General features: G+C 39.7%; 2 protein-coding genes across 2 annotated transcripts in view; both read left to right on the plus strand.

The window, feature by feature from the left end:
• The first annotated feature begins 2,299 nt into the window (after window positions 1-2,299).
• Window positions 2,300-3,967, plus strand: LOC149002161 (uncharacterized). The gene has a single exon (XM_089138650.1). The coding sequence runs from the start codon at window positions 2,300-2,302 to the stop codon at window positions 3,965-3,967; it is 1,668 nt and encodes a 555-aa protein (XP_088994776.1).
• Window positions 3,968-14,937: 10,970 nt separating this feature from the next.
• LOC149002162 (UPF0481 protein At3g47200-like) overlaps window positions 14,938-23,105 on the plus strand; it is a 36,806-nt gene continuing 28,638 nt past the window's right edge. The window contains exons 1-2 of the mRNA XM_089138651.1: window positions 14,938-15,275; window positions 15,429-15,669. Of these exons, the coding sequence (XP_088994777.1) occupies window positions 14,938-15,275; window positions 15,429-15,669 (579 nt within the window). The remainder of the gene's footprint in view (window positions 15,276-15,428; window positions 15,670-23,105) is intronic.

Consider the following 23,105-nt stretch of genomic DNA (forward strand, 5'->3'; position numbering starts at 1 on the left):
CAATAGTATTTAGGTAGCAAAGTTTTATTCCAACTTTAACTAAGGGTGTAAATGAATAATCGAAGTTGGCTTCCATATTCGCATTGGTATCTGTATAGGGGTATTCTTCAAATAATTAGGATGCGGAAATATGGTAATACCTCACCCTCCAATCGATTGTTGTTCAACTGATTAAGTTATCCAATAAAGTTACCTTGTTAGATTTATTTTCTTACTTCAAAAGGTTTTTAACGTTGAGATATGTGAATATATTTTCTAGATTTATATTAAGTACAAAAGAAAATTGATAGTGAAAAAATGTTCGAGAATCAAAACTGTTGTTCCATTGGCCTAAAATGAAGGTGTTGTCATTGTTGGCAACTTAAGTGGGCTTTGATATGGTACAGCAACACACAAAAAGGTTCCGAGAGAAAGAATCCAATTCAAATAAAGAAATCTCAAGAATCCCGTTTTTGAAGGTCTCTGTCCAGTTTTGATCAACCTCTTCATCGGATGGTCATCTAGTGTCCGATTGAGCCGATCTTTGGAGGAGAGCTTCACGACTTCTTGATCTTCAAATCCAACGGTGGGATTGTTCATTGGAGATCTCTAAGTTAGTCCGATTTGTACGTCAAAACACTTATTGTTTAAGTCAGATAGGAACTCTGAGTTTGATTCAAATAAAGAAACCTCAAGAATCCCGTTTTTGAAGGTCTTTGTCCAGTTTTGATCAACCTCTTCATCGGATGGTTATCCAGTGTCCGATTGAGCCGACCTTTGGAGGAGAGCTTCGCGACTTCTTGATCTTCAAATCCAACGGTGGGATTGTTCATTGGAGATCTCTAAGTTAGTCCGATTTGTACGTCAAAACACTCCTTGTTTAAGTCAGATAGGAACTCTGAGTTTGATTCAAACTCTGAGTTTAATTAATCTATAAAAGGAGAGCAAACTCCAGCAGAAGAGAAGGACGTTTTGAGGAGCTTGGGAAGAGCGTGGAGGTCGAACCAGAAGACGTTGGTTGTGATATGGAACCTCTATGGTTAGAACGGGTATAACCCGAGTGGGGCTTTATATGTGGTCGGGACGTTACCGATCGCGGGGGGCCGCCCCCCACCCCAAAAACGCCCCCCCCCCAAAGCCCACCCCCCCCCCCCCCCCCGAGGGGGGGGCGCACACCGGGCGGGGCGCGCCCCCCCGGGGGGACGCCGCCCTTCGGGCCAACTTACCAAATACATAAAAGGTAACACCCACACTATAAATGCACAGTTCCACCCCTCTGGTAAGTAACCAATACACACTGAGTCTATTCTTGTGTAACTTGAACACGAGATCTCTCGCTCTTCGTATTTTGACTTCATCATCGGAGGCGGTTGCCCGGCATACAAGCTGGCCCGCATCTAACCCTTTTTGCAGGACACACCGTCCCGGATACGAGAGGTGACTCAGCCGGATCCGGAAGTCAAAGCGATCCGCATCAGTTTGGCGCCGTCTGTGGGAACCGACAAAGCTTGGAAGCCATGGTGCGACGAGCCAACGGATGTTCCCGACAAGAAAGTACCGGGGATGATCGAGTAATCCCCGAAGAAATGATTGATCTGTCAATCCACGAAGAACAAGAGGGACTTCCAGACAACCTGGTTCTGGAAGATCCAAATGCAGAAGGAACATCGCGAGGTCCTCGGGACCAGGCCATTATGGCAGATATGGACGAGATATGAAAAGGCATGCTCGAAATGCAAGGGGTATTACGCGGTTTGGTGCATCAAATCGGGGTCGAACAAGGACCAAGGCGTAATACACAGTCGGGTAGGCTAATGAGAGCCTTCAGGACAGTACGAGGAGCCCGGCATCCAAGGCGCATCCCGAAAGTAAGAAATACGCGGGAGCAAAGGGAAACACATCCCGATCGTAGCATGCGCCAAACCACGCCCAATGGGACAAGGATTAGTGCTTTAGAGCGCATCACATCGTGGATAAGGAAGAAGAAGGGGAAAGCCAACCCAAACCTTCAAAATCGAGAATTTCGACATCTCGGGCACCATCCCAAAGGAAGGAGACTACAACTCCCCGTTCGAGGGAGGAACGCGTCGAATCTGACGAGGACGGTACAAGGCAGAACCGGCTGCGCAGACGAGTAGCAGAGGTCGAACGAAAGTTGGAAGATCGGGATCGTGATGAGGATCTTGATGTGGTAGACCGGGAGCCGTTCTCGGACGAGATCATGAATATGCCTCTCCCTAGAAATTTTATCATGCCAACCTTTACCCCTTTCGAAGGGAAAACAAATCCGAAGGAGCATATCAGTTACTTCAAATCAGTGATGACCGTACTAGGTCAGGAGGATGAATTGCTCTGCAGAACGTTTCCCGCGTCACTCAAGGGCCCGGCCATTAAATGGTTCGGCAGTCTACGACCAGCATCAATAAACAATTTCCAGGAGTTGGCCCAGAAATTCATAGCCCGATTCCGCAGTGCGATCGGGAGCAAAAAGACATCCGATAGTCTTTTTGGCATACGACAAGGGCGGAATGAGTCTATTCGGGATTATTTAAAGAGATTCGACGAAATTGCCATCGAGATCGAGGAGCTTGATGATCAAGTTGCGTACAATGCACTTTGGAGTGCCATCACACACCAAAGACTTCTGGAAGTCCTGTTAACGGACAAGCCAAGAACGTACGGGATGCTGTTACGCAGGTGTCAGAAACAAGCCAGTGTCTATGAAGTAATAAACGCCCGAGTCAAAGCTGATCGGGACAGAAGATCAGATCGGGACATGGACAAACCTTCCCCGAGTGACAAGCATCAGAGATCAAAGAGTAACTGGAAACGTGAACAAGTGAACTATACTCCTCTAAACTCGAAGCCGTCAGAAATTTTGATAAATATTAGGGATAAAAATTCGTTGAAATGGCCCGGAAAGATACATGCACCTCCAGAGGATCGGGATATGACGAAATATTGTCGATTTCACCAGGATTACGGCCATCATACGGATGCCTGTCGGAATCTGAAGTTTGAAATAGAGAAATTGATTCAGCAAGGAAAGCTGGGTCAGTATGTAAAGCAGTCGGGAAAGAGCCTAACGCACTCACCCGTGCCAAAGAAGAGAGGCCGATCCCCAAGTCCAAAAGAGCTTGTCAAAAAAACGGACAAGGGAAAGGAAAAGGCGGATCGGGAAGAAACACCTGTGTACGTGATTATGGGGGGACCAACTGTGGAATCAATCAGAAAGGCAAAGCAAAAGGCTCGGTTTGTAGGGGCTGTTCATTTGCCTAAGAAAAGGCAAAATCCGACATGTCCCGAACCAATAACGTTTACGGACGCAGACTTAGATGGTGTCACGTCGCCACATGATGACGTGATTATCATCAAAGTTAAAATAGCGAATCGGGAGGTTCACCGAGTTCTGGTGGACATAGGGTCCTCTGTTGATCTCATCTCGTATGATGCCTTCAAAAGATTAAAGTTGGCTGATGATCTGTTGACGCCGTCGTCAACACCACTGTATGGTTTCGCGGGATCCTCCACAGTGGCGGAAGGAACGATCCATCTGGATCTCAAAGTTGGAAAGTCACCCCGAGATACTCTGGTTCGGGTGAACTTCATGGTGGTCAGGGAGCTGTCGGCATACAATGTTATTCTGGGACGACCGACACTGAATGCACTTGAGGCAGTCGTGTCTCCCAGACATATGAAGTTAAAGTTCCCGACCGAATCAGGAGTCGGGGAATGCTGCTCAGATCAATCGGCTTCCCGCCAATGTTATACAAATTACTTGAAGGAAAAACGTAAGTCAGAGAGTTCGGGAACAGCCATGAACGTCGAGGTTCGGGATGATCGTGATGAGGAAAGCATGCAACGGGCGGAGCCCGTAGAAAAGTTGGAAAGAATCCAGCTCAGTCAATCTCTCCCCGACCGAGGAACGTTTATTGGCTCAGAGCAACCAGCAAGATTTCAAGAAAGAGCTTGCTTGGTTCTTGTGTGATAATACGGATATCTTCGCATGGTCAGCAAATGATATGCCCAGGATAGACAGGCGGGTAGCAGAGCACAAACTCTGGATACAGAAGGGTGCAACCCCGGTCATCCAAAGACAAAGAAATTTTGCTATTGAAAAGCATGAAGCAATCAGGGTTGAGGTGGAAAAATTAGAACGGTCGGGTTTCATAGAACCAATCGAATGCCCAACCTGGCTGGCCAATGTAGTTATGGTTAAGAAGGCAAACGGGAAATGGAGAATGTGTACCGACTACACTGACTTAAACAAAGCCTGCCCTAAGGATTGTTACCCTCTCCCAAGGATTGATCTTCTGATCGATGCCACTGCTGGCCATGAAGTCCTTAGTTTCATGGACGCGTACTCGGGATATAACCAGATCTTGATGAGTCGGGAGAATGAGAAACACACTTCCTTTATGACTGATCGGGAGAGTTATTATTACCGAGTAATGCCGTTCGGTTTGAAAAATGCAGGGGCAACTTATCAGAGAGCTGTCAATAGAATTTTTCAAAGGCAGATCGGGCGAAACATGGAGGTTTATGTAGACGACATGCTTGTAAAAAGTTTGGTTCGGGCAGGACATTTGGCTGACTTGGAAGAGACATTTGATGTACTCAGAACGTACCGAATGCACCTGAACCCTGAAAAATGCGCTTTCGGGGTTTCCTCGGGAAAGTTCCTTGGGTTCATGGTTTCTCAAAGAGGAATCGAGGCTAATCCAGAAAAGATCCAAGCACTGATCGAGATGACACCACCCGTTACAATAAAAGAAATCCAATGTTTAACCGGGAGGGTAGCCGCTTTAAACTGGTTCATATCCCGAGCTGGGGAAAAGTGCAACACGTTCTTCAAAGCCTTGAAAACTACGTCAAGCTCGAGAACAGTCACCTGGACACCGGAATGCCAACAGGCCTTTGATCACCTTATAACTTATCTCGGGACAACACCTGTTTTGGCCCGACCATTGGCCGGGGAAGTTCTTACGGTCTATCTGGCAATTTCGCCAACGGCGGTCAGTGCAGTTTTGGTTCGGGGAGATATCATTCAGAACCCGATCTATTATGTGAGCCATGTGCTTATAGATGCTGAGAAACAGTACCCGGACATCGATAAACAGGCCTTGGTGCTCCTCGTGGCATCACGGAAACTAAGCCCCTACTTCCAATCACATCCGATAATAGTCCCGACCAATTTTCCACTAAAGAAAATACTACAAAGACCTGATGTGGCAGGGAGGATGGTCGGGTGGTCCGTGGAGCTTAGCGAGTACCAGATCGAGTTTAGACCGAGGACGGCCATAAAAGCTCAGGTACTAGCCGACTTCGTTGTCGAAAGCACCCTACCACAGAGGAACGACCAAATACCAACGGCTGGAATATCCAACTTGTGGATTCTACACGTTGATGGTTCGAGCAATGTTTCCGGATCGGGAGCAGGCTTGACCCTCTGTAGTCCCGAGAACTTCACTATTAGTTATGCTATAAGGTTTAAATTCCCAGCTTCAAACAATGAAGCAGAGTATGAAGTGTCATAGCAGGCTTACGAGTGGCCCGAGCCCTCAGGGTTCGGGAGCTAGAAGTAAGAAGTGATTCTCAACTGATTGTCAACCAAATCAAGGGGGAGTATGAAGCAAAGGATGAAAGAATGGCTAAGTATTTAGTCAAGGTTGGACAGTTTCAAACTTTCTTCGAACGGGTAACATACCGACAAATACCCAGAAAAGAAAATGAAAACGCGGATGAACTCTCCCGATTGTCAATGGCAAGCTACAAAAACTTGGACTCGGCGGTTTACATTGAAGAACTAAGCAGCCCGAGCATCCAGGAGGTAGAAACCTTAGAGATCAATAAGGAACCGGACTGGACCACACCTCTGATTGCGTATATTCGGGACGACCTTCTCCCGACTGATCCAAAGGAAGCGAAAAAATTCGGAATCAGACCGCTCAGTTCACCATGGTCGGGGACCAGCTGTACAGGAGGTCGTTCACAAATCCTCTCTTGAGGTGTGTTGGGCCATCCCGGGCAAGTTACGCCCTGGCTGAGATCCACGAGGGGATATGTGGTGCACATATGGGCGGGAAGGCGTTGGCACAAAAGGTATTAAGGTCGGGAATATTCTGGCCTACAGTACAAAAGGACGCGATTGAATATGTCCGCAAATGCGAACGATGCCAGAAACACGCTAATGTCCCAAAGTTACCAGCAGTCCCCATGATATCTGTCTCAAACCCGACACCATTTGCGATGTGGGGAATGGACCTTGTCGGGAAACTACCAAAAGCTCCCAAAAATCGGGAGTATATGGTGGTCGCAATAGATTACTTCACAAAATGGGTCGAGGCCGAACCGTTATCTTCCATCACGGAGAAACAGATGGAAAAGTTTTTTGAAGAGAAGATAATATACAGATTCGGGATACCCCGGATCTTGGTGACGGACAATGGTAAACAATTTGAAGGCGCAGGGTTCAAATCTTTCTGTATGAGATATCATATAGAACATTGATTCGCTTCGGTTGCCTACCCCCAGAGCAATGGGCAGGTGGAGGTCACCAACAGGACGCTTCTCGATGGGATCAAAAAAAGGTTGGAGGATAATCGGGCAATGTGGGTCGAGGAACTCCCGAGTGTCCTCTGGTCATACAGAACTACGGTGCGAACCCCGACTGGTGAAACCCCTTTTTGTTTAGCCTATGGAACTGAAGCCTTAGCTCCCGTGGAAGTATTGGCTGGATCATTACGTTATGATGCGTTTGATGAAGGACAGAATGATCAGGGACTAAGGGAGAACTTAGATCATTTGCAAGAAGCCCGAACAAGAGCACAACGGGAAGAATCTGTTGTACCAAAGGAGAGCAAGACACAGACTACAATTCTCGGGTTAAGAACCGAAGATACCGATCGGGGGATCTGGTTTTAAGACGTACTGGGGCTTCAGATTCGAGAGAAGGACCTTACCTGGTAGAAAAAGAAACAAGGTCGGGATCATACCGACTAAAGAATGTGGAGAGTGGAAAACCAATTGATCGATCATGGCATTCCACCAATTTGAGAAAGTTCTACCAATAACCATTATAGGCATCGGGTCTGTTCCATTTGTGCCTACGTCTTTTACTAGACCATATCTTTCTAAGAAAAGATACAATAAATTCGGGTCCATCCCGTTTACAATTACTCCTTTAAAGGACTTGCATCTTTTCTTAAAGATACCAGTCACTCGGGTCACTCCCGTTTGATCAATTACTCCTTTTTAAAGGAACTTACATCTTTTCTTAAAGATACCAGTCACTCGGGGTCACTCCCGTTTGATCAATTACTCCTTTTTAAAGGAACTTGCATCTTTTCTTAAAGATACCAGTCACTCGGGGTCACTCCCATTTGATCAATTACTCCTTTTTAAAAGGACTTGCATCTTTTCTTAAAGATACAAGTCACTCGGGGTCACTCCCGTTTGATTAATTACTCTTTTTTAAAAGGACTTGCATCTTTTCTTAAAGATACCAGTTCACTGGGGTCACTACCGTTTGATCAATTACTCCTTTTTTGAAGGAACTTACATCTTTTCTTAAGAGATACAAGTCACTCGGGTTACTACCGTTTGATTAATTACTCCTTTTTTGAAGGAACTTATCTTTTCTTAAGAAGATACAAGAAATTCGGGTCATATCCGATGGATTGATTAAAGAATTTACATCTAAGAGACACAAATCACTCGGGTTTATCTCGTTAATCCGCAGAGGGAAGTTGTTTGGTCACTTATGTGCAACAAGAAATAGAGGAAAACTTGATTCATTCATAAAAGGATTACAATATTTAAGGTCGGGACAAAAAGGGAAATCAAAGAGGATCACAATATCTGGTATCAAGCCTTAGTCAATCTTCACAGAAGGACTCCCGGGAAGATCTTCTCCAGTAGCTGGTTCAATCGCGCCTTCAAGGGACTCCAGCATACCTACGGTATCGGCAGGAGAACCTTGGACCTCTTCCTCTCCCCGATCTTGCTCATCTTGTAGCTCACTAATTTCTTCTCGAGCTATTGTTTCTTCATCTTCACCCTCCCCTCCTACTTTGTCCTCGGGAGAAGGTTGGGGAAGAGGATCAATATAATCCATAGCATCGGGAAAAGGGAAATCTTCAAGCTCGGGGAGACCTTCGGGACGAGGGCGATTGAGCTCATCGTAAATCAGAGGGTCCAAGAGCTTCTCCAACTCTAGGGGACGAGGAAGATCCGTTTGCTCCAGAGCCTTTTTAAAGGCAACTCGCATACCTCTCTTAAAGGCGGGAGTAGCAATAGCCAAAGTGAGATTTTTAAATTCTTGAGTCATGAAGTATTCCTCCAACAAACCTCGTCTAGAGGCTTCAGGTCCCGAGGACTCCAACTCTTTTAACTTGTCTCTCAGTTGGGCATTCTCATTCTTCTCCGCCAATAAGAGGGCCTCAGACGCCCTCAAATCTTCAGACACCTTCCCGACTCTCTCTTCCAGGTCATTGACCTTCCCTTTATATTTACTTTTGCTTTTGGAAAGGACATCCCTTTCCTTCTTCAGCTTGGCCGCTTTCTCTTCGGCCTCTTTCAGCTTCTTCTCCGCCTCTTCCTTTTCGGTTGTAGCAGTGCTGGCCCGAACGTTCGACTCCCCGTGGAGCTGTTCGGCTAGCGCTAACTGCTTAGCTTGGTCCCGAGCCCTACGGAGAGACTCGGAAAATATGTGCACAGCACCAGCAACGTATCTGAAGAAAGGCTTCCCGGATAAGAAGAATGACAATAAGGAGGCGGGAGAAAAAGACAGATGAATTAAGAAAGGTACCTGAATCCTTCATTGAAAAACTCCCTATTCGGGAGATTACGCAGATACATTTGATCAGCATCGTTTATAGCCTCATTTAGCCACTGTTCGGCATACCCGGAATCACCGAAAACGATGCTAAAACCGAGATCACTAGCTGAAGAAGAGGGGGCAATCTCCCGAGCAGGTTCGTCGATACGAACCCTTTTTGGAAGGCGAGGAAGGCCATCCGCTTTACGTTTCTCAGCTCCCGAGGAAGGAGCTTTCTTCTTCGGACTCTTATCAGTCCCGATCGTTATTACCTCAGGAGATGGTCGGCTGGAGGGGGGAACCGTCTTTGTAGCCGCAGGAACTTGTGCTGGGGCTTTTTTCAGCACTCCCGAAGTAGATGGTTTACTAGAAGGCACAGGTTTCCGCCTTCTTGCCTCGTCCATGTTCCCGAGCGCCATCGCCAGAAGATCATCCTCAGAAATGTTTTGGCTCACTGGAAAACAAAGAAGACGTATCAGGTCAGCACAACATAGATGACAGAAAAACAATAAAACAGAGACTTACTCGGGGAGAAACCCCACAGCCGAAGAACTGACTCGTACTCCATGGAATACCCATGGACTGCGAGCTCATCATCGTCAACCATGTTGATTATGTCAACATATCTCTCCTCGTCGGGATGTAGGCCGACAGGAATATTTAGGCGATCGATCTTCCCCTTGGGAACTTCTTGGAATTGAGTACGAAAGGGCTCGGGAGAAGGTGGCTTGAAGAAAAGATAAAACTCCCGCCATTTCTTGGTGGTAGACGGGAGGGAGCCTTTTAAAATAAAATTCCCTTGAGAAGGGAAAATTCTCTTGGATAGAAAAAACCAACCACGTTGGCTGTGAGGATGAAGGGAGTAGTAATGACGGAATAGGCCGAAAGTCGGGAAGACTCCTAGGGACTTACAGAAGCCAACGAACCCGATCATGATCCTCCAACTGTTCGGGCTCAAATTAGACGGGCTAAGCCCGTAGTGGTCAAGCACATCAATAAAAAGATCGTGCAGAGGAAGACGCAGCCCCCCGATGAAAGCATCGTAGTACAAGGGATAAAATCCCTTCGGAGGACTGTTCACTCTCTGACTATCCGTCGGGAGAATGATTTGGTAGCCCTCGGGTACACCAAAGCTAAGTTTAAACCTTTCTAAATCTTCAGGAAAAAGGGAACAGAGATAGAACTCTGGTCCCGAGGTGTTTTGGACAAAATCGACGTGCCAAGGACTTAGAGGCTCAGACTCGGCCAACGCTAGAGTGGCAGAGTCCAGTTTTTTGCGATCGGGCTTACGAGGAATGGGCCCCCGAAAGCCGCTTGGGCGTTGAAAAGGAGGACGAGGAGGAGCTTTTGATCTTGACGACCGGGAGGTAGATGGAATGTCAGTATGAGGAAAAGCTTGTGAAGTTGAAGCCGGAGGATCTCGGGATGTGGCAGTGGACTCGGGCCTCAACACGCTTTCAATGGAAGCAGTAGCAGACTCAGAAGCAAGGGCTGGATTCAAGTTTGAATCCCGGTCAGGACCTTCTTGGGACTCAACGCTGGGAATGGCCTCTATCTCGGGTTCTACTTCGCCCTGAGCCGCTGGAATGGTCTGGTTTTGAGCCTCGCGTTGTTCTCTGTCCTTACGGAACATCTCATGAATCTCCCAAGCAACCCGAGGGTCATCATCTTCGGTAGAACTGCTAGAGGAACCAGATCGCTCCTCTGAGGTTTGTTCGTGAAGGTCCTTGAGACGATCCCCGGTAAGGTTGAATTTCTGGGTTTGGTCACTATCACCTTCACTAGTGTATCCCTCGGCTCGGCGACGTTTCTCCCAGTAGACCGGAATGGGGACCTTAGGCTGATGCCTAAAACCCCTCAAACTGACTTTTGGTCTCTTCGAGGCCTTATATTTTCTTGGTGCCATGAAGAATGAGGAAGAAGACTTACTGATTGGAGACGGGAAGAGACGTTGAGGGATGGGCGGGATCAGTTCTTGGTCGAGAGCAGAGCAAGCGTTGTGAAAAGAAATGAAGAGGAGAACCCCTATTTATACAAACCGAATGAGGCGTTACACCTTTTGATGGAACAGTTAAACCCATTGATGATCAAAGGTTACGAAAGGAGGACGATTCGACTCCCCGAAAACGCTCATGATGAACCTACTCGTAGCATTTGACGTGTCATCTACAGACTGGGCGAGGAACTCGAGGAGCCGTTACAAAAAGGAAAAAACGGCCGGTCACTTCATGACGAGCATTTAATGCATCTTGAGTTAAATGTTTTTAAATACTTCCTGATTAACGTGGAGTAACAACAAGAGCAGACGATACTCCATTAAAGGATCGGGTGAATTCCCGAATAATCATCTGTCCAGAACGGATGGGACCCCATTACTATCCCCAACTTTGCACAAACAGCAAGAGTAGACGATACTCCGTTCAAGGGCCGGGGAGTTTCCCGAATAATCATCGGTACAGACATCAGGTGGAACCTCGTTACTATCCCGAACTTTGCACACAATGATCGGGATAGGGGGCTTATGATATGGAACCTCTATGGTTAGAACGGGTATAACCCGAGTGGGGCTTTATATGTGGTCGGGACGTTACCGACTGAGGTGAACGGGACACATCCCAAATAAGGTACTCTCCTAATAAGGACAGTCAACTCCGCTACCGACTGAGGTGGGGACTAATAGCAGAAAGGCGAGATCTCCGGATGGATAACGGCTCCTTTCGGGTCAACTTACCAAATACATAAAAGGTAACACCCACACTATAAATGCACAAATCCACCCCTCTGGTAAGTAACCAATACACACTGAGTCTATTCTTGTGTAACTTGAACACGAGATCTCTCACTCTTTGTATTCTGACTTCATCATCGGAGGCGGTTGCCTGGCATACAAGCCGGCCCGCATCTAACCCTTTTTGCAGGACACACCGTCCCGGATACGAGAGGTGACTCAGCCGGATTCGGAAGTCAAAGCGATCCGCATCAGGTTGGCTTTGGAGATCTGAAGCTTGGGAATAAGAAGTCTTTTGTTTTGCTGAACAAGAAAGAAAGTGAAAGAGAAGGAAGAAAAGCAGCAGAAGAAAAGAAGGGAACATGGTTGTATGGTTTTTTTAAAAGAGAGAAAACTGAAAAAGATTGAAAAGAGAAAAAAAAAAAAAAAAAAAAGAGTTGGAGAAAAAGAGAAACAAATATTGTTACCATGCATCTTACACAAGTTGAGGTAACCCATATTCACAAGTTATTGTCTATTATTTTCTAGGTTATGTTTAATGATAAAGAACCTAGATCATGAATGTAATTTGGGGAACTTGAATTATTGGTTTACATTGTGACCTAGCAAGTTGGAGCTTGTCTAGGGGGTTGGGGTTGGTGCCCTTATCTGAATTGCATTTTAGACTATAGCAGGGATTGGTGTTCCTGGACTATTGTAGGAGTCAAAATATCTAGGAGTGTATTGAGTAATATACGAAACCCTATGTAGGGTATTACTCCGTGGATGTAGGCAATTTGGCCGAACCACGTAAACTCTGGTGCATTGCGTTTTTTGTTTATTTTTCTTTGTTGCACATATTGGAGTGCCTTGATTGCAGAGTGGTGGTACACTGTCTGGTAGACCCAGCCACATTGTGGTGTGTGGTGGACGTGTCCTTGTGTAGTTGATAGCTACTAGAATGTTCTAATTAATCTTGTTTTGAGATTAAAGAAGCTTCACATTGAAGTGAATTTTTGAAGACACTGGTTCACCCCCCTCTCAGTGTCAATCTGGGAATAACAAAAACTAAAAGTAGTAGATAAAAAGAAAGATGCTAAATTCTTAAATTTCCAAACTACCCCTCTCCAATGAAATGATAGAAATGTTAACAGCTAGTCAAAAACATGTTTTCAATTGTACCCATTTTCATTATATATAACTATCCAAGCATCATTTGATCTGACTAACCTATCTGAAAACTTATATATATATATTATCTGAATTCATCCAAATATAATAGAATATCGATATAGTTTTGTCGCTGTCCAATCCATTTATAGGTTATACCCCTAATTTCAACCATTGCTTTTTCTACCAAAAAAAAAAAAAAAAACCGTTTCATTTGATCATCTCTATTTGTAACTTTTTACAAAGGAGGTCAAGACCAGTACTTCTTCAAATTGGTGGTTGGACTCAGGAGCTACATGTCACGTTTGTCAAAATAAGAACTTGTTGACTGACAACATCTAGGTTTCAGAGACTGTAACAATTGCGAATGGAGCATTAGCCATGGTAACCCATAGAGGAACTGCAAATCTAATTCTATCCTCAGGTAAGAAACTAACTTTAAAAGATGTTAAAGTAGTTCCTAATTTAGAAATTAATTTAATTTCACTTAGCCTTTTATGTAATGCTGGCATGTGTATTTTTTTTCTTTTATAGTGGTAGTGTAACTTTAACTGTTAACTCTCACTACTTTGGATGTGCTTATCTAATTAATGGTATGTATAAACTAAGTTTAGGAAATGAGACCATAAATCATAGTAGTTCAAGCTTAATGGATCCTAATACATTGCATTATAGATTGGGACATGTGTACTATAGGAAGAATGTCTAGTTTTCCAAAATTTATAACATACCATTAGATACCTCTAAAGGTTTTAACAAATGTAAAGTGTGTGCCTAAACAAAAATTACTAGAAAACCTTTTCGTCAAGTTTCTAGAAGCACACAACTTTTAGAATTAATAAATTCTGATTTTTGTGATTTTAAAATTTTCACAACTCGAGGAGGACAGAAGTATTTAATTACCTTTATAGACGATTTCTCTAAATATTGTCATATTTATCTATTAAAATCAAAAGATGAAGCATTTGAAAAATTCAAGATTTTTAAGAGTAGATTTGAAAATCAGTTAAATTTGAAAATTAAACGACTTAGAAGTGATAGAGGAGGTGAATATTCTTTGACAGAGTTCAAAACTTTTTGTGCCTCTGACGGTATAATTTTATAAACTACTGCACCTTATTCATCCCAATCAAATGGCATAGCTGAACGTAAAAACAGGACGTTAACAGAAATGTTGAACTCCATGTTGTTGACTATTGGCATGCCTTCCTGTTATTGGGGAGAAGCAGGATTAACTGCGAATCACATTCTAAACAGGTTACTACACTCAAAATTGATTGAGACTCCATATGAACTATGGCATAAACATTCTTGTAGAATTGACCTCTTAAAGACCTAGGGTTGTATTGCTTATGTAAGGATACAAGACCCAAAAGGACAAAAGGTAGGACCTAGAACAAACATTTGTGTATACCTAGGATGTGCAGAAGATAGTGCTGCAGACCGGTTCTTGGATCTATCAACAAATGTGGTGATAGAATCTAGGGATGCAGTGTTCTTTGAAGATAAGTTTCTTTGAGATCAAGACAGAACCTTACCAGGTCTAACAGAAATGGTTACAGAATCGATAATGGAATCTGAACCAATTACTGTTGACACTAATCCCAGTTTGATCATTGAATCAGAACTTAGGCGTACCTCTAAAAGAGATAGAGTACCCAAAGTTTTTGGTGTTGACTACGTAACCTACCATTTAGAGAATGATCCATCTATCTATAAGAAAGCAATGAGATATAGGGATTCTTTGCTATAGACAGAGGCAACTGATGATGAGATGCACTCTTTACAACAAAATAACACATGGACCTTAGTTGATTTACCTAAATGTGCCAAATGTGTAGGTTGTAAATGGGTATTGAAGAAGAAACTAAATCTTAATGGTTCTGTAGCTTGGTTAAAGCACGTTTAGTAGCTAAGGGCTATACTCAAGTCAGTGGGGGGTGGATTATTTTGATATCTACTCACCGATCTGCCATCTAGCCATGATTAGAATTCTTCTTACTTTGGCATCTATTGAGCACTATGTTGTGCATCAAATGGATGTAAAAACAGCCTTTCTCAATGGAGACCTAACTGAAGAAATTTACATGAACCAATCTGAAGGGTATGTCATGAAAGGTCACGAACATAAAGTTTGTAACTAAACAAATCTGTATATGGTCTTAAACAAGCACCTAAATGATGGCATCATAAATTTGACAAAACAGTAAAGAGTTTTAGGTTTCAAACTAGTAACTCTGATAAATGCCTTTACTATAAGTCTATGTCGAATAAGGTTGTAATTATTTGCTTGTATGTAGACGACATGCTGGATTCTTGGTTCGATCATTCTGTAGTGAGTGACATTAAAGAAATCTTAGCTAAAGAATTTGACATAACAGATCTTGGTATTGTAGACACCATTCTTGGTATGAAAGTAAGTTTTTCTGAGCAAGGAATTACCCTTAGCCAATCCAGTTATATCGAAAAATTACTTTCTAGATGGAAATACAGTGAATGCAAACTGGTAGAGACACCATATGATTGTAACAAAAAGCTTATACCGAATAATGGTAAAGCTGTGAATCAGTCAAAATATTCTAAACTAATTGGTAGTCTCATGTATGCAATGAGTTGCACTAGGCCAGACATAGCCTATACAGTAGGCATGCTGAGTCGCTTCACATATAATCCTAGTACAAAGTACTAGACTGCCCTTAAAAGGTTAATGAAATATCTTAAGGGTACTACAAACTATAACCTTTGTTATACTAGACATCTTCCAATTTTGGAAGGATATTCAGATGCATCATGGTGTTCAGATATAGGAAATAGCAAATCCACTAGTGGTTATATTTTTACACTAGGTGGAACAGCTGTTGCGTGGAAATCTAAGAGACAGACTTGCATTGCTCTGAGCTCTATGGAATCAGAATTATATGCTCTAGCTTCAGCATGGGATGAGGCAGAGTGGATAAGAGATTTGATCTTGGATATTCCATTGGTTAACTTGAAGGTAACTTCTTTGAGTTTGTTCTGTGATAATCAAGCAACGACAATGATAGCTAATAACTCACTCTATAATAGTAAGAGGAGACAAATTAGGCTAAGACAGGCCATGCTGAATTATCTTATTGAACAAGAAGTGATCTCTTTGATTGATGTAAGATCAAAGAAGAACATGACAGATGTCATTGCAAAGGGATTAGACAAAGATCGAACATTCAAAACTGTGGGGGAAATGGGGTTAAAGACCACATAGGTAGGTCTTAATCCAAAATTCTATGTTATTTTGAAATGTTTTGAATATGATCTAGCCATTGTTAGCATTCATGACAATGTACATATTTCAGATAATTTGGTAAGATTGTGGAGTATAAAGCTTTATGAAATCATTCCACATTGATGATGTAACAACCTTTATATGAAGCTTGATTATTTTATTATTCCAAACAAGAAATATGAAAATTGTTAATATGTTTCAATGATGTTATTGTTATATATATATATATCATTCCACATCTGATGATATGACTTCCATAGAAAGATTTGTCATTCCAATTTTAATGATATAATCAACAACTATGTTGGACAAGATGATTATAACATTCCAAATAGAAACATGGAATGGTTCTTTGTAAAAGAAACCATTTAGATCTTGTTATTGTGTAGAAACTTGATGAGAATGCAAATGTTCTATATATATATATATATATATATATATATATATATATATATATATATATATATATATATGTCTAAATGATTGGATTCATTTTCTTATGAAATTCATTGACAATTTATAGGAAATGACGAAAATGGAGGAGAACATCTTAATCTAGAGCTCGACAAGGATGATTTACTTGATGAGTAAAATCGTTCAAGGCTAGAAGAAACTATTAATTGTCCATACAAATTAAATAGTTTATATAGAACCTTAACTAGGTTTTATTTTGTTTAGATTGATTCTAAAACTCATGATTCTGATTTAAAGTATTCATTTGAATTTAATTGGATATTATTCAATTTTGAAAAGTTATGAATGATTTTGTATTGAGTTTGAACATTACATTTCTGGGACTAATGCTAGAGCCATATGTAGAACATAGGAGGAGATTGTTGAGGTATTTGAGTCATACCCAACTTAGGTTGAGGTACTCAAGTTATACCCAACTTATTGTTGAGGTATTTGAGTCATACTCAACTTATGTTCTAATATGGGCCATCAGATTAGTTACAATCTAACGGTGTAATGGGTCTTTATAGGAGAGTCCGATTACCAATAGAACTCAATATTTATTCTATAAATACTAGTTGGAATCAACGGTCTAGGTATTCCAATCTAGATACTCAGGGTGTAATGCTTTAAGCAACCTCGTGCTTAAACCCTAACCCTAACAATTACCACCCTAGCTCAGATCTTTCTCGCCTTTGTTCAGGCTTATTACTCAATGTACCCAGCTCCCAAGGACAGGAGGACATAGCTAGCTGCTGCTCTTTGTGAGAACTGTTATTTTTTTTTTGGAATAATTATTCTTGCCTATTATTGTAATTTGATTTTATTACTACTTTATCATATTTAATTACTTTTTTAAATTATTAATCCAACCTTTAACTTTGTCTACATTTACTAAATGCACTTTTACTGTTAAACTCTATTACTTTACTGATGACGTGATATTTACATTTTTTTTTTCAGAATCTCAAAAATAACCATGCATTTATCTCTTTATTTATTTACCCTTTTGTCAAGTTGTACTACTCCCTTAATTATAGGAAAAAAATTAACCTTAATTAATCAATTTTATTCTCTAAAAAGAAACCTCCAAATAAAGGAAAAATGTGAATTTTCTTTTCTAAAAAGAAACTGCCAAATAAAGGAATGTTGTGATTAAATAAAACTAAAAATAGAAACTAAGTATGAGGAAATATCAAATTTAATTCAAATTGAAAATTGAAAATCACCTAATATATGCTATGCATGTTGCCAAATTTCTTATCAATTAGCATTTTATATGCTAATTTGTTTGTAAAACCATCATTGTGATTGCGAAAAATTTAAGTGAAGCATGAGAATTTCAACAACCATAAGTGTGTGGTCCCACCAATTCCCAGAGGAAAACAAAAAGGAAAATAATTTCAGGACAACACTTCCATTGAAGATTAATTAACCTTACTTAGAAATCTATACGATTTATGTTTTTTAGTGCAGTAGTAAGACCCTCATTAACAAGTATCACCTTACATTTCTTTTACATATCATTGTTGTTTTGTTCTTTTGTGTAAATTCCAAGAATTACAATACACACATAGAGATTCATTTTTCCCCCTCACAAATCATTGCTATTGTTGTAAGAATTTAAATTTATACTGTAAAACAATTCGTCTTCACTATGATGCACATTTTGATGGAACCAGGGACGAAAAAACAAGGTCTCAAGAGGTAATTCATTCATAAACCTTCTTAACATGGGTCTTCATCACATTTTAAATGGAGACGACTAATACTTTTTCAAATCCAAAATTGATTCTAAAATACAAGATTTTAAGGATATAATTGGCATTCAATATAGTTTCCATAAATGAGGGTAATCTCATTTGTTTTCACTTCTTAATTTTAATGAAAAGTAAAATAGACATTATATATTCCATGTTAACAACCACTTAGCATCGTTAGAAGTGAGGGGGCAATAGTAATTTCATAAAGAATGAGGTTTGATTAGTAATAAAAGCAAAGTGTAGGGGGCAATAGTAATTATCTCTTCTTTTTTTCATCCATAAGAAAACTCATATTAGACTCTCCAAGGAAACGACCATGGAGGAAGCAAAGTTATGGTCCAACAAGAACAAAGGTGGACAGTTCCACCATACCCAAAATAAGTAAAAGGTTTGGCCCCATGGGCTATATAAATTGCATAAATATTACAATTTGTACTAACAAAGCTAAAAAAGATTGAATTAAAGGAGTTCTTAGGTCTTAGAATTTCATCTACCTGCCTAGTCCAAAGAGTGGTCACTACCATTGATGGTATCAATCACACTCTTGTAGTTCGAATGTAGAATGAGCTTAGCGATGTCAACTTATATGTTATTCTTTGTCACATTATTAAAAAGAATTTTACAATGTATGTATTTTAGTATGAGATCGTGATTCATGAAACTTGATAATCTAGTAGGTTTTACACTAAGAATTATGTTTGCCATACATCAAACCTCATGATATATTAGTCACATATATATTAGTCCAGTCCTCATTGGATTCACTCCCAAGTGATTTCTGTTATCGATTTAGGACAAGATTGATGATCCAAGGTTACAAGTTCTAAACCCATGCCTAAATAAAATAATGGTTAGAAAAGGATGAAGGTGCTGTTCTTGTTCTTGTTCTTGTTCAGAATCCACCTTTTAAGATGAATTGTTTGTATACAACATTGGTTCTGGGGTAGCTATTGTTTTCCCATTCCCTAATTTGGATGACCCTGTCTAGTGCACAAATAATGGTGCGGTTTTAGATTCCATTCTTTGGTGTTGGATGCTAGTATCCAAACTTTGTGGTCTTATGCAATTATTTTTGCATTTCCTTTTCTTTATCATCATCCATCACTTCACTGGAGCCTTTAATATTAACCAAGCCTTCTTGGCATGGTGACCATCTTGTATTTCATTATTCACCAAAGAATAAGACCCGTTAGAGGGGGCAGGGGTTGGGGTGGGGGAGTTGTGATCAGTTTGTGCTTTTTTCATATTTTTCAATTACATATTTAGGAGAGGTTTCATTTATCTAGTTTATTTTATCACTACTTAAAAGTAGGGTCTCTCTCTTAAATGTGCGATGGTGTGAATAAACATAATTCTTTACCTTTAAAGCAAATTGCACTAGCACCCAAAAATGGAGGCCTTAAAGCGGTTTAAATACTGTACTTTATGTTTGGACAATTTAACAATGAACATACCCCAAAATTGTTATTGTTCATTGGATTCGATGACATTGTGATCAACTAGTCAATAGTTTGTTATTGAAAAACTAAAAAATCAATGTAATTAATAAGACACGTTGTTGGGGTTTTTGCTGCCACAAAAATATTTAGCACGACTGAAATTAGGAATAGGATAAAGGTTGGTGTATTGTAGAATATCAAACTATTTGCCACGGGAACTGTAAAAGTAGCATATAGTTAATTATTTGCTACAATAGTTCCGTAGCATATACTCAATATTTACCTCAATAACTAATTACTGTGGGAAACAAAATATAATCCAAAAGGTGGGTCGCCCTTAAGTTTCGATGGTGTCAAAGTATTTCTTTACGGTTTTAAAGTAATTTTCACGCCCAAAATGAAGCACCCCTACTTCTTGTAGTAACCCTACCCTTCCTTTCAGGAGTTATCAAATTTAAATCTTCTTAAATCCTCAAACCAGAGAAGTAAATTTTATTTTAGGAACTCTAAAGTTAATTTTTTTTTCTTTGCGAGATCAATCGATGTGTTTGAACTAGAAAGCTAACAAATAGTTAATTACCGTAGTCCATAGGAATCCCTAATTTTTATATCGACTTTTGAGAATGGATTTATTGAATGGTCCAAAGGCCATGATCGCCATCATTTTGAATCAAGATTCAAACTGTTTGTAACCCTTCCCTTCCTTCGGGAGGTATCGAATTTAAATCTTCTTAAATCCTCAGGCCGGGGGGTAAAGCTTATTGGACCTATAGTGAATTATATAACAAAAACCGCTATTGAGTCCTAATTTTTATTCGCTTTTGAGAAGTGATGTCTTGAATGGTCCAGCTGGCCCTGATGAACCTCGTTTTGAAAAAAGATTCAAAGCTTTTCCCCATAGGAGGTCAGAGTTCGAAGCCCCGCCTATATTAATTATATATAAAAAGCGCTTTGAGGATGTAGTCGTGGTGCACAAAGCTGGCCCGGATGAACCTCAAATCCAAAAAAAGATTCAAAGCTTCTTTTATTTACACCTCCTTTAGATTCCTCAACTCACATCCCCTGATTGGGTGTACGATAGCTGCCATTTGTCATTTCTTTGAGAATTTCAAAGCCTAGAAGTGGATGGTAAATGATTCTGGTCATGAAATATGTATCAGTTCCGCTAATAGTCTCAGTCCATATCGATGAGTATCCATTTCTATCAAATTCCTTATGTAAACAAGAAAGATGAGCAGCAAAATCGCAGATCAGGAAAACGTAGTTGGTGGTGTTATATTGGAGTTGGGGAGCTTTGACGACCATGTTCCTCTTTAAGGCATAATACAAAATGCCCGATATTCTCTACCCAATTGAAGCAATGAAACCCAAGACAACAAGGGAGTATTACCAAACTAATGGTTGGTGTTGACAATATTCCTTGGATTTAGGGGTAAAAATGTTTAAAAGACAGAAAAATATATACACTGTTTTAATTAATTTTTTAAATCTAAACTTTATTTTATGTAGTTTTGTTAATGGAAACAATATGTATTTCTTTGTAAGAAAAATCCTGAAAGTAACTAATCATATAATTTTAACTCAGAGAACAAATTAATATATCAATCATAATTGGAAAATTCAAGTTTGTTTTAAAAACGAGTCAATCGAATCACATGAAAAGAAAAATGATAATCTTACCAAAAAAAAAAATGATAAGATTAAGTCATAAATCATCTTAGTTTTAGACCCAAAGGAGAAAATCATCCTAGCCAAATTAATAAAATAATAAATTCACATTCTAAAATAATTGGAAGCAGTTGTACAAAATAATTAATAAATTCAACTTCTTGATTCTCTGTTATTCTTCGCTGTTATAAACTCAAAATATATTAATATTTATATATTTTTTCTAGTGTTTTTATTATTTTCACTAATTTACGTAATTATTTTGAAAATATATTTTAATAATAAAACCTAAACATTCCTTAAAAGAGAAAGACAACTTAAAATCTAGGGGAAGGGAGTTGAAAATCTAAACATTGAAGTTGAAAATTAAAATTTACGCCAAAAAAGAGAAAACCTAAGCAAAACTAAGGAGAATGAAAATTATAACCTAAAAGACCTAGACAAAACTAAAGAAAACGAAAATTGTAACCTAACTTTAAGTTCGGTAGGATATTTATAGAGGTAAGTAAAAGGAATACAAATATGAAAATAAATAATAATAATAATAATAATAATAATAATAATAATAATAATAATAATAATAATAATAATAATAATAATAATAATAATAATAATAATAATAATAATAATAATAATAATAATAATAATAATAATGTAATACTAAATTATATTAAATGAGTAAAAAAAATGAAGAGTACTAAACATGCAAGACCAAAAAGTGGAAGGAAAACCAACGGTGTTGGTCCAAGTGATAAGTAGCAAGGTTCCGGTATCGAATCCTTGTGGATACAATAAATTCCCACTGGGAGACTCACCCACTACAGCCAGGTGTGCGACGTGGGTCGAACACCGATTTATAAACCGGGGTTGGTAACCAAAAAAAAAAAAAAGGAAAGGGAAAGGTGAAGAAATTTAAGAAACTGGAATGTGTGACGTAAGAGAGGGAGACGTGGGAAAGAAGGGGAAAAAAATGAGTAGTAGAGAAAAATGTGGGTAGAGAGAAAAGAAAATAAATAATAAAGGATTGAAATAGAGATTGGGAAGAGTGACAATAAAAGGAATGCCAACAAATAAAAATAAAGTATATTTGATATAATAAAATAAAGGGATAATTACTGTTGCCCCCCTGTACTTTGATTTTATTACTAATAAAACCCTGTTCTTTACAAAATTACTGTTGCCCCCCTTCCTTATAACGGTGTTAAGTAGACGTTAAGTTTGAATATGTAATGTCCACTTTGTCCTTCATTAAAATTAAGAAATCAAAAGACGATACTACCCCCATTTATAAAAACCAAATTAAATGTCAATTTTACCCTAACTTCATTTATTTTGAATTAAAAAAATATTGGTTTTCCACCTTCACTAAACTTATTTATTTTGAATTAAAGAAATTGACAAAATTCAAATTCGATTTGGTTTCCCACCTTCTCCTCTAGCATACGTAGGAAAGGAAACTACAATTTTTTTTGTGGGGGACTGGTGCTTTTTTAATATTGGAAACGAAACGTAACACCTCCCCATGGGAGTTTAGACTTTTAACCGCTTTACTAACCCACCATTGACGAAACCACAAAATCTTGCCAAAGAAGGAATTAACGAAGTAGGTGATATTCAGTTTCCAAATTTGAGTTGAATTATATCTTCCCTCCTCTTCGGTTTCTATTTTAATTTTATTCAATTATTATTTCTTTATTTTGGTGATTTTTTTTAGAGTAAAACAGATTGTGATTATTTTTTTCTCTACAATTAATTAAGGGTATTACTATAACTTGACAGAAGGGTAAATAAGTAAAGAGATAAGTAAAAGGGTATTTTGGGATTTTTAAAAAATACGGAGATGCCA

Source organism: Hakea prostrata, chromosome 10 (genome assembly GCF_041222555.1).
Source record: "Hakea prostrata isolate BN-2017 chromosome 10, UWA_Hpros_2, whole genome shotgun sequence".
NCBI lineage: Eukaryota > Viridiplantae > Streptophyta > Magnoliopsida > Proteales > Proteaceae > Hakea > Hakea prostrata.

Excerpts from the sequence above, each read along its gene's own strand:
- LOC149002161 (XM_089138650.1), top strand. The coding sequence starts at position 2,300 with ATGACCGTACTAGGTCAGGAGGATGAATTGCTCTGCAGAACGTTTCCC.